Source organism: Mustela lutreola, chromosome 10, assembly GCF_030435805.1.
Source record: "Mustela lutreola isolate mMusLut2 chromosome 10, mMusLut2.pri, whole genome shotgun sequence".
Classification (NCBI taxonomy): Eukaryota; Metazoa; Chordata; class Mammalia; order Carnivora; family Mustelidae; genus Mustela; species Mustela lutreola.
The window spans coordinates 32,969,437-32,982,406 of record NC_081299.1 but is presented as its reverse complement, the minus strand read 5'-3'; the positions used below and the strand labels follow the sequence as shown (position 1 = coordinate 32,982,406).

General features: G+C 39.3%; 1 protein-coding gene and 1 pseudogene across 1 annotated transcript in view; one reads left to right on the top strand and one right to left on the bottom strand.

Moving 5' to 3' along the window:
* The window catches only part of ERMAP (erythroblast membrane associated protein (Scianna blood group)), a 31,393-nt gene that overhangs the window by 15,380 nt on the left and 3,043 nt on the right, over window positions 1-12,970 (bottom strand). The window contains exon 3 of the mRNA XM_059138505.1: window positions 7,423-7,552. Coding sequence (XP_058994488.1) covers window positions 7,423-7,552 — 130 coding nt within the window. The remainder of the gene's footprint in view (window positions 1-7,422; window positions 7,553-12,970) is intronic.
* LOC131810599 (U4 spliceosomal RNA) lies at window positions 6,980-7,065 on the top strand (annotated as a pseudogene).

Genomic DNA, 12,970 nt, shown 5'->3' with positions numbered 1-12,970 from the left:
TACCTTGAATACATATAACTTTGATGAAGAAAACAAATACAGTGAATATTAAAAGAAGGAGGAGGAAGATGATGAGGAAGGAAGGAGAAGGAGGAGAAACAGTAAATTTTGAGCAAAGGCACACACAGTGCAGGAGGCAAAGAAGCACACCTGGAAGTGCCCCCCATCCCACCACTAACCCCCATCCCCCACACCCACCCCCGCCCTGGTCAGGGTCCAGAGCCAAAAGTTGCAGCCATAGCTGCTCAGCGGACCCTCTTCTCAGAGCTTGAAATGGAAAATTAACAAGGGCTGCTAGGTCTTTTATTTCACATATTCTTTTAAAAAAAATATATTTTATTTATTTATTTGACAGAGAGAGAGAGATCACAAGTAGGCAGAGAGGCAGGCATAGAGAGAGGAGGAAGCAGGTGCCGAGCAGAGAGTGCTCAATCTAGGACCCTGAGATCATGACCTGAGATGAAGGCAGAGGCTTAACCCACTGAGTCACCCAGGCGCCCCTATTTCATATATTCTTACGCCGATGTAATAACCACCGGGTCACCATACTGATCTCCAGGATCTATCCTTCTGATCTGGTTGGCCAGGATGGCCACTCCTTCCATCATGTTCTCAGTTAACATATATCAATATTATAATAATCAACATTCTATTAATGTAGGATTGAATTAACCCCAAATCCTAAATATATTTTTGGATTGCTAATATTGTTCTCTATTAACAGTAGCTCCCATTTACTGTACCTATAGGTATTCTGCATATGTTGTCTTTGGTATTGATAATAACCCTGAGAAGTGGGTATTATATTCCTCATTTTACACTTGGAATAGGAAAGGCAATCATGCAGACACCAGGGTATTATGCAAGGAAACTAGCAGTAGAATGTCGAACAGGGATAATAGATGAAAGAATGAATGAAGACATACACCTGTAGCATGAGATACAAAATGGGCAAATGACTTCCTCACTTTTTTGAGTGATCATCATGGAAGTCCTTTATGAAGAAAGTCCCCCTAATAAATATAAAATATGATTTCACCTTCTAAAGTTCAATATCCATACACAATTCAAGGACCATTCACAACTTAACCACATCGAATGTTTTGGCCAATGAATATGGTTTATCTCCCCACTTATTCACGTCTTCTTTCATTTCTCTCAGTGAAAGTTCTCACTGAGAATTTTATGGTTCTCAGTGTATAAATCTTACCTATGTTTTGTCAGCTTCATTCCCAAATATTTAATATTTGATGGTATTGTTATTAATTATAATTTCTGATTTTTCATTACTAGCATATAAAAACACAGTTGATTTTTGTATGTTGGTCTTATATCCATGATATTGTTAGATTCACTTGTCAGTTCTAGTTTTTCTGTAGCTTCCATAGGATTTTCTACATAGGTGGTCACATCACCTGTGAATAAAGAAAGTCTTACTTCTTCATCTGTAATCTGGAGGTCTTTTATTTCCTTATCTTGCCTTATTGCATTGGTTCCTTGCCTTGTTCCTGATCCTAGCAGAAAACATTCCTTCCTCACCATTGAGTGTAATATAAGCTTTTCATGGATGTCATTTATCAAGTCAAGCAAATTCCTTTCTATTCCAAGTTTACTGAGAATTTTTATCAGGAATGGATGTTAAGTTTTGTCAAATTATATTTTTGTATCTATTGAAATGATCAGATAATTTTTTAATTTTTAGTTTGTTAATATAGTAAATTACATTGGTTGATTTTTATTTTTATTTTTTTTAAAGATTTTATTTATTTGACAGAGAGAGATCACAAGTAGGCAGAGAGGCAGGCAGAGAGAGAGAGAGAGAGAGGAGGAAGCAGGCTCCCTGCCAAGCAGAGAGCCGGATGCGGGACTTGATACCAGGACCCTGAGATCATGACCTGAGCCAAAGGCAGAGCCACCCAGGTGCCCACATTGGTTGATTTTTTAAATATTAACCAACCCTGCCTTCTGGGGATCAACCCCAGTCAATCATGAAGTAGTAGCCTTTTTTCTATATCTTTGGCTAAAATTTTTTAAAATGCTAAGAATTTTTGCCTCTATGTCCAAGAAAGATAGAGTCAGTATTTCTCTTGTACTATCTTTTTCTGATTTTGGTAATTAAGAGTAATGCTGTTAACATAGAATGAGATGAGAAGTATTCTCTCCTCTTCAATTTTCTAAAAGAGTTTATGCAGCACTGATAGTATATCTTCCTCAAATGTTTGATGGAAATCACCAGTGAAGCCATCTTGACCTAGAGTTTTCTTTATGAGAAGGTTTGTAACTACACATTCAATTTCTTTAATAAACATAGGCTCATTCAGATTATCCACTTCTTCTTGAGTGAGTTTGGTAGTTCGGGTCTTTCAAGAATTTGCTTAATTAATTAATTAATGTAGTAATGTCACCACTCTCATTCCTGACATTGGTAATTTGTGTCTCTTTTTCCTTGATCAGTCTGGCTAGAGCTTTATCATTTTTATTGATCTTCTCAAAGAACCACCAGCTCTTGGTTTCATTGCTTTTCTCTAATGTTTTCCTGGTTTCTACTGTATCAGTTTCTGCTTGGATTGTTATTACTTCCCTTCTTCTGCTTCCTTTGAATTTGTCTTTTTCTTGTTGTTTAGGTCATTGATTTGAAATCTTTTCTAATATATCCATGTAGTACTATAAATTTCTCCATAGCTATTGTTTTAGTGACATCCTACAAATTTTAATATGTGGTGGTTTTATTTTCATTATGTTCAAAATATTTTCTAATTTCCCTTTTGATTTCTTCTTTGACCTGTGGGTTATTCAGAAGTGTGTTATCTAGTTTCTAAATATTTGGGAACTTTCAAGATGCCTTTCTGTTATTAATTTCTTTTTATTATTTTTTTAATTTATTTATTTGACAGAGAGAGATCGCAAGTAGGCATCGAGGAAGGCAGAGAGAGAGGAGGAAGCAGGATCCCTGCCGAGCAGAGAGCCCAATGCTGGGCTCGATCCCAGGATGCCGGGATTATGACCTGAGCTGAAGGCAGAGGCTTTAAACCACTGAGCCACCCAGGCACCCCTTAATTTCTTTTTCTTAAGGATTATTTATTTTAGAGAGAAAGAGCATGTGCACAAGCATGGGGGTAGGGAGGGACAGAGAGAGAGAATCTTCAAGCAGACTCCCCACTTGATCAAGCCAGACCTGGGACTCGATCCCACAACCCATGAGATCATGACCTGAGTTGAAACCAAGAGTTGGGTGCTAAGCCAACTGAGCCACCCAGGTACCCCTCTGTTTATTAATTTCTAATTTAATTTCATTGTAGGCAAAAAAACATATACTGTATGATTTGAATCCTTTTAAACTTACTGACTTGTTTCATGTGCTAGCATATGGTCTATTTTGGTAAATATTTCATGTGTGTGTGTTTCTTAAGGTATATTCTGTTGTTGGGTAGAGTGTGAGTAGTGTGATGTTAGATCTTAGCTTTTTTTTTCTTTTTTCTTTTTTTTTTTAGATTTTATTTATTTGAGAGAGAGGGAGTGAGCATGAGAGCAGAGAAGGTCAAAAGGTGAAGCAGACTCCCCATGGAGTTGGGAGCCCAATGCGGGACTTGATCTCAGGACTCTGGAACCATGACCTGAGCCGAAGGCAGTTACTTAACCAACTGAAGCACCCAGGTGCCCCAGATCTTAGTTTTTTAATTAAAGACATGAATTTCATGGGGCACCTGGGTGGCTCAGTGTGTTAAAGCCTCTGCCTTTGGCTCAGGTCATGAACTCAGGGTCCTGGGATCAAGCCCCGCATTAGGCTCTCTGCCCAGTGGAGAGCCTGCTCCCCCTCCCCCCGCCCACCTGCCTCTCTGCCTACTTGTGATCTGTCTGTCAAATAAATAAATAAAATCTTAAAAAAAAAAAGATGTGAATTTCACTCATAATGTCATCTGAAAAAAGTCAGATGGCATGTCATCTGAAAATTCCGAAGAATCCAATGGTAAATAAAACCAATAGTAAAGGAAAAGCTAGTATCCTTGGTGAATGGAAGGCTAGGGTCAGATGGCTTGGTTTTAGTCCTGTCTTAGTCCCTAACTTACTATGTGACTTTGTAACTTTGAGCAAATCACTGAGTCTTAGGCCTTGGGTTTCCCATCTTTAAAATGGGAGATTCACTTATATTTGTTGAGTTCATTGCAAATTGGAAAGTACCAAAAGATAAACAAATGTATTTGCCTTTCAATCCAGTAGGAAATATTCTGGAACTCTACTCTAAGAAAAGAATCTGAAAGAAAAAATGTAGTATTATTATAATAGTGAAAAACTGGACTATCTACAAACACATCAATAAGGAAGATGACTAAATAAATTATGGTTCATCAAGCCTATGTTTCCAGCAAAAACTAATAATAATGTATTAAAATCAAAATATGGGGGCGCCTGGGTGGCTCAGTGGGTTAAAGCCTCTGCCTTCAGCTCGGGTCATGATCCCAGGGTCCTGGGATCAAGCCCCGAGTTGGGCTCTCTGCTCTGCAGGGGGCCTGCTTTCTCCTCTCTCTCTCTCTGCCTGCCTCTCTGTCTACTTGTGATCGCTGTCTGTCAAATAAATAAAATAAAAAATCTTAAAAAAATCAAAATATGAAATAACATATTTACAATGATTATAACTAGACTAAAGAGCGTTTAAGAAAGGAGTTGAGAGTAAGTCCTATAAAATAGGGATGGTTAATAATTAAGACGTTGGAAATAAAAACAATTTTTTCTCATCTCTATTTCCTGACTTATTAATAAAGCACACTATAACAATAAAAATATGTATCACAAAACTAAATTCAGCAAAAGGTAAATTCATGTAATTAAAGAGTTTTGATTAGATGAAGCACTAAATTCCTTTCCAGTTCTAATATACTATAATTCTGCTTCATGAAAAGGAAAAATTTTCAGTTCTTTGCTAGAAATAACTTAATTAGGAAACGTGATGCTCAAGTTTACAAAATTATTAAGTTAGAGGAGGATTAGTGAGAGTCTAATGTTGAGAACCTTCAGAGGGCAGAGTAGTGGTGAAGGAGAGCCATGGTATTCAATGCACATTTCCAAGTCCGATGGGGAGAAGAAACCTAAGAACAGGGGAGGAAACTAAAAGATGGTAGTGGGGAGACAGGATAGAAGAAAATGACTGGAAACAGAAAAGGGTGAACAGATAGTGTGTGGGAGTCCTCATCATTGGCTGTCAAGATGCCACCTCTCATATAAGACCCCCATAGTACAGCATGTCCCCCAAGTACACTGCTATATGTAAATATGTATTTTTTCATTGCTATATCAGAATTCTAATTTTTTCTTTGTATTCATCCAACTTCAAGGAACTAAAATCTCTCTTTTCTCACTATGTCCCCAGTTGTGGCCTCAAATTCCCTCAGACTTTGTGAGCCACTCACATGCCCTCTGAGATAGGTTTTTCCTTCCCTGACAGGCACCCACCAGTCAGTCAGCTCCAATTCACCTTCAGGATAGCCCCATAGTATTTCAGCCATTTAAAAAATTTTTTAGGGGCAGCTGGGTGGCTCAGGCTGTTAGGTGTCTGCCTTCAGCTCAGGTCATGATCCCAGGGTATTGGGATCGAGCCCCACTCAGGGATCCCTGCTCAGCGGGGAGTCTGCCTCTCTCTCTTTCTCTCTCTCTCCCTCTGCCACTCCCCCTGCTTGTGCTCTCCCACTCTCTCTCCCACTCTCTCACTCAAATAAATAAATAAAATCTTTTTAAAAGAGGTTTTTATTAAATAAAATGTATTGCTTTTTCCATCCTTATTGTAGAAAATCTGGAAATTACCCCCCAAAATGGTTAAAATTTTAAAAATCATTTGTAATCCCTCCACTCAGAGATATGTTTCTTCAAATATTTTTTCCATGCCTGTGTATTATTTTTTTTAATTGGGCCACACTGTTGATATTTGCCAGTTTTCCCAAGTACTACATTATGTACATTTTCCCATACCATCAAATATTCTTTTAATGATTTTAAGTATTCCATCATGGATATCAGAGAATTTAAAAAATGATTCTGTATTTGTAGGATATTTAGGTTTTCCAACACGTTGTTATTACAAGCATTGTTACAATTGATAATGCATTGAGGACTAGAGTTAGAAGTCTTAGCCCTAATCTTGGTTTAGTTCCTCACTGTTGACTCTGTAACTTTAAGCAGGTCACTTAAACTCTTGGGCTTTGAGTTTCCCATCTTCAAAACAGACTCTTAATGTGCACTACCAAATTGCCTTCTAGAAAGGTCAGGTCAATACCCAACTTTTGTAGCAACATGGATGGGACTGGAAGAGATTATGCTGAGTGAAATAAGTCAAGCAGAGAGAGTCAATTATCATATGGTTTCACTTATTTGTGGAGCATAACAAATAGCATGGAGGACAAGGGGAGATGGAGAGGAGAAGGGAGTTGAGGGAAATTGGAAGGGGAGGTGAACCACGAGAGACTATAGACTCTGAAAAACAATCTGAGGGTTTTGAAGGGGTAGGGGGTGGGAGGTTGGGGGAGCCAGGTGGTGGGTATTAGAGAGGGCACGGATTGCATGGAGCACTGGGTGTGGTGAAAAAACAATGAATACCGTTACGCTGAAAAGAAATTAAAAATTTTTAAAAAGGAAAATAAAAGAAAGGTCAGATCAAAGTTAGGAAATTGCTTGTTTCCCACAATCTTGCCATCACAGGGTTTTATGTTTTTAAAAAAATCATTGTCATTTTAATAAGTAACAAAATATGTCTCTTTTAAAATAATTAACGATGTTTTATTTTGATTTATATTTCTTGATTGCTTAATTGTTATTTGGACTTTGTCAATTACCTGTTTAAACACTTTGTCCATTTTTTTATGTGGGCATTTGCCTCTTTAATGGCTTACAAAATTCTTCATATGGTAACAATTTTTTTCTGCTACACGTGTTGGAAACATTTTGTCCCCAGGCACTCATTTACATTTGGGTTTTAAAAAGTTTAATTTCAAGCTTTGCGCAGTGGCAGTATCGTAGCCAATGAGGTTTATCCGAGGCGCGATTATTGCTAATAGAAAAAGTTTAATTTCAAAACTCTTAAGTCAGAAAAAAAACACACAATGGAAGCTCCCTTGACAACTTCAAACAGACTAAGACTAGACGCTGAAAATCTGCAGATGATCAGTGTAAATGCACACAGTCCAGGACCCAGCTAATAATAAGGGTTAAATAAATGATAGCTTTCATAATTAAGACTGATAACAATACTACTTCAATGAGAGTCTTTCGTCAAAACCCCCTTGTCCAGCCCCCTGGTCACTCATCCTTTTGTGCCCGTTTTCCCTTCCCCCATTTCATCCTCTAAAGTGTGAGTGCCGACAAGGCGGAGAGTTTCTCCAACGAATTGGAGAATCCTCAGACAGCCAAAGACAAGAGAAAGGGAGATGGACTCACCACCTTTGGAATGGAGGACCCTCTGTGCCTCACCAGCAGAGCTGGAGTCTCCAAGCTGGGAACGCTTCCTCTGGCCATTCAGGGAGATGAGGCACCGGACAGGGACATCAGGAAGGCCATGGAGGTGAGCCTGGGAAGATTTCACCTTTTTATTCGAAGCCCAAAGCCAGGGGCTCCCCTAGCTGCCTCCTATACACCAACAAGCCACACCCTGCCTGTCTGCTCCTGATAAAGGAACAGAGCAAAGAGGAGGCTAAAAGCGAGGGAACATTCCCAGTGCCACCCAGTATAAGGGAACTTTGCCCCTCAGCCCCCTTTCCCTCCCAAGCTAACTGCGTAATGATTCCCTGCAATATGTTTTGATCCTATCATACTCCTTCGGACAAGCTTGCTCCCCTTTACTTCCCATATTAGAGTAAAATTGAAGATTGGTTTCAAAGACACCTGCCAATTAGCTGCCTTCTTTAACCCACTACCTTTATCTCCAGCTGCACCCCGACGTGTGCTTTCTGACAAATAGACTTGCTTACTGTCTCCCAACATGTGATAAACCCTTTCCTGCCCGGCTTGCTTTCATAATATCCATAACTCTACATTCATAATATCCATAATTGTATCCTTAACAATGCATTATGTATTTTTTTAACTTTATACAGATGGAACACATTGTACTTAATTCCCTGTGATTTTCCTTTTTTCACTCAACCTTAGTTTCAGAGTCTAGCAGACACCTGTGCTGGCCCACACTATATGCCCTCAGCCCCGTCCCCTACTCTTGCCCCATTGTGGCAGGAGGAGGTAGCTGAAACTTGTAGGTGGGCTGCCAGCAAGCCACCTCAAAGGCCACAGTGTCTCTTTGCTTATCTGAATCTGGCCTCTACAAAGGCTGGGAAGGCTGTTCAACCTGTATGCAGCCCAGGAGTTCAGGAACCTTAATACCCCAGGGGATAAACTGGGCAGTGACAGGCATCAGCAGAAAATGCTCCAGCCTCATACCTCCGGAGGGACAGTTCTGAGCTGTATTCTACACAACACCTCGGAGAGTTCCCAGAGGGAATGAGCTCAGTAACCCACAGATATCAGTAGTTCAATAGTGCACATTTTAGCACTTTTTCTTCCTTTTCTTCTCACTTACCATTTCTGATTCCTGGGATCACCTCCTTTTTTTTTTTTTTAAGATTTTATTTATTTATTCAACACAGAGAGAGACAGCAAGAGAGGGAACACAAGCAGGGGGAGTGGGAATGGGAGAAGCAGGCTCCCCGCTGAACAGGGAGCCCAATGCAGGGCTCGATCCCAGGACTCTGGGATCATGACCTGGGTCACTTAATGACTGAACCCACCAGGCACACCCTGATTCCTGGGATCACCTCCTAAATAAACTCTTGCACAGAAGGACTCAATTCATACTCTCCTTTTTGGTGGAGTACAGATTAAGATACCAAAATTCATCCAGATGGATTCACAGAGCTCTGGTACATTCATTCCCCACTGTGTGGTAGACACTGTAGGAATATGCCAACATTTCGTCCATTTCCTCATTGATAAAAATGCAGTTTGTGTCTGGGCTTTGGCTTCTACAAACAGTGAGGCTAGGAACAATTTTTTTTTATTAACATATAATGTATTATTTGCCCCCGGGGTACAGGTCTGTGAATCATGAGGCTTACACACTTCACAGCACTCACCATAGTACATACCCTCCTTAATGTCCATCACCTGGCCACCCCATCCCTCCCCACCAACCCCCCAACAACCCTTAGTTTGTTCTGTGAGATTAAGAGTCTCTGATGGTTTGTCTCCCTCCCGATCCGATCTTGTTTCATTTTTTGCTAGGAACATTCTTTCCTGGTTCACGTGTGTAAGAGTTTCTTTAAAACAGCCAGATGGGAGTCTGTGGGGTCCATGAACTCCAGGAGCTCCTGAGACCCTTTCATGAGGTCCCCTGGTATTCTTATGTTCATAATGATACTAAGCTGTTATTTATTTGTTCATTGTGTTGACATTTCCTCTGCTCCTGTGGGCTTGAGAGATCCCAATAAAAACAGATCGTTCTCATGAGCTTGGTAGTGACATTAAGGATTAATGATTTTTTTGCTGTTGTGTAATGAAATGTGTCAACATTTGAAACACCTACATAAGTCCATGAACCAGTAACTTCCAAATGGTTAATGCATATCTTGACAAAATCATGCAAAGATAAAAGATCTATTCAAGGGGTGCCTGGGTGGCTCAGTGGGTTAGGGCCTCTGCCTTCGGCTCAGGTCATGATCCCAGGGTCCTGGGATCGAGCCCCACATTGGGCTCTCTGCTCTGCAGGGAGACTGCTTCCTCCTCTCTCTCTCTCTGCCTGCCTCTCTGCCTACTTGTGATCTCTGTCTGTCAAGTAAATGGATAAAATCTTTAAAAAAAAAAGAAAGAAAGAAAAAAGATCTATTCAATATGCAAGATACACCAGTGGGTTTAACTGTGGCAGAGTATGAGAAGTTCGCTGGTGTATTTCAAATGTATAATACACATTTGAAAGTTGCGAAGAAAGTACATCTTAAATATTCCCACCACAACAAAGGTAATTTTGTGACAGGATGGAGAAGTATCAGCTAATTTTATGGTGGTAATCATTTCCCAGTGTAAGCGTATCAAGTTCAAAAGTTGTATACCTATCTGTCAATTATATCTCAATCAAACTAAGAGGGGAAAATGACAAGAAAATTTACTGGTATGATTTTAGATCCTATGCTGCAGTAACCTTTCAGAGACTACCACTTGCCAACTTTGGCTATATTATCAAAGAATATCCACAATTATCTGAAGAGGTGATTGAAATGCCTCTTTTCCAGTTACATCCACTTCAACCACACAGCCTACTGCCACAGACCAAATGCAAGAGCCAATATGAGAATCCAGCGGACTTCTAAGCAGCCAGACGCTTAAGAGATGTAGAGATATGTAAAACATTGCCACTCCTCTCACTAATTGTTTTGTTTCAGAACATAGCTGTTTCTCATATAACATGTTGTTTATGTCATGTTTATGTTAACATGTCTATGTTAACATAAGTGTTTATGTTAACGTGTATGTTATTATTGTCTTCTTTAAATTTTTAAATTTAAATTCAATTAATTAACATAGAATATATTATTAGTTTCAGAGGTAGAGGTCAACTGACTCACCAGTTTTATGTAACACCCAGCGCTCATTATATCACATGCCTCCTTAATGCCCATCACCCAGTTACCCCACCCCCACCTCCCTATTATTGTCTTTAAGTGAAATAATAATTATATGAAAATTTCTTACTTTAATTTCTACTATGGAAAATTGCAGAAAATATAACCCATATAAGCTGAAGCTCTTTAAGGTCCTCAATAATTTTTAAGGTACACACAAATACACACACAACTACATACATCATGCTATCACTACACCTACCAAAATTGGTGATAATCCCTTGATATTATTTGATATGCAGTCTACGTTCACACATTTTCAATGACATCAAACATGTCTTTTTACACGTGGTCTGTTCAAATCTGGATCTAAGCAAGATACACATACTACGTTTTCTGGTTAAGTTCCTAAAGGGTCTTTATTCTATCATGATCCCTCTGTCTTCTTTTAATTTTAAGATTTTATTTATTTATTTGAGAGAGAGAGAGAGAGAGAGTGCATCAAAAAGGGAGAGGGAGAAGTAGGTTCACCACTAAGCAAGGAGCCTGATGTGGGACTCGATCCCATGACTCTGGGATCATGACCTGACCTGAAGGCAGCGGCTTAACCAATTAAGCCATCCAGGTGCCCCCTTTGCTCTTCTTTTAAATTTTTTCTTTATACTCTTGATTGTTGGTAAAACTTAGAAATTTGCCGGGGTGCCTGGGTGGCTCAGTGGGTTAAACCACAGCCTTTAGCTCAGGTCATGGTCTCAGGGTCCTGGGATCGAGCCCCGCATCAGGCTCTCTGCTCGGCGGGGACCCTGCTTCTCCCTCTCTCTCTGCCTGCCTCTCTGCCTCCTTGTGGTCTCTCTCTCTGTCAAATAAATGAATAAAATTTTTTTTTAAAAGATTAGAAAAAAACTTAGAAATTTGCCTTGTACAATGTCCTACATTCTGGATTTGGCTGATTGCTTTCAAGTGGTATCATTTAATTTATTTCTCTATCCCTCATATTTCCTGTGAATTGGAAACCTAGAGATTTGATTAGATTCAGGTTCATTTCTAAGCTCTGTGACCTGGGTGAGAGTCTAACTTCCTGTGTCTCAGTTTCCTTACCAGTAAGAATAGTTAACTACCTCATTGGGATGGAGTAAGGATTAAATTAGTTAAAACATATAAAATGTTCAGAACAGTGCTTGACACCCAATATATGGTAGTTATTATCATTACTTGAGGAAAGCCTCCAACTTCAAAGCCAAAGCCAGAGACCAAAATAAACAACAAAGACAATCTAGGAAGTAAAAGAAAATGGCAGAAAATTACAATTGATGTCCTCAGAAATATGAAATAAGAGAAGATCCTGAATCCATAACACAGAGCAAGAGGTTTACCTAAAGGAAAGCCAGGGAACCAGGAAAAACTCTTGGAAATTAAAACTTTAGAGCAGAAACTAAAACATTCAAGAGAAGAGCTAGGGGATAAAGTTCAGGAAAATCTCTTAAAAAGTAGAATAAGCAAAACCAAGAGATGGAAAATGAGAAAGAAAAGATTTTTAAAACAAGGAAATCTATCATAGAGAACATCTCCCCAAAGCCTACACATTTCCTGAGTGCCTCGCACAATGAACAAAAAACTTACCTTGACATATCATTATGAAGGTTCAGAGCACCAAAGATGAAGGAAAAACATATATCCTAAAAAATTCCAGAAAACAAACTCACAAACAAAAATTATAGAGGACGTGATGGAAATCAGATTAAATCAGACCTCTTCAGAGTCTAGCCACATGAGAAGCTAAAGAACAATGGATCGATGCCTTTAAAATTCTGAGTATGATTTCCAATCTGGAATTATCCTGTCAAACTGCCAAGTGTGAAAGTAAAATAAAGCCATTTTTAGACAAGCAAAGTTTCAAAAATTTACCTCCCATGAACTCCTTCTGGGGAGGTTACTGGAGAATGCGCTCTTCTAAAATGAGAGAATAAATCACAAATGGAAGATCAGGGGATTTGGCACCAGAGAGTAAGATGGGAATCCCCAGAATGTGGTTAGGGGAAATCCTAGGACAACAGTTGGGACAGTGAGGCCAGGACGGAGAGAGGAGGGTGGACCCAAGGAAGGAGGTCTCCGAGAAAAAAAAAAAAAAAAAGACCCTGAAAGATCACCAGATTCACGTGACCAGATCAAGAGGTGTTTTACAGTCCAGATGGAAAATTTGGGGGCAAAATTAACAGAAGAATTAACAATAGATGATTAATTAAGTGAATGGGGAAAAAAGGAATTTTGGACTCTAGGAGGGAAAAGTTGTTCAATAAAGTGAAAGTAATCTTAGTCTGGTATACAGCTCAAGTGTAAAAATATTCCATAGTCATACTAATGGAAACTCTGGCTCAGCT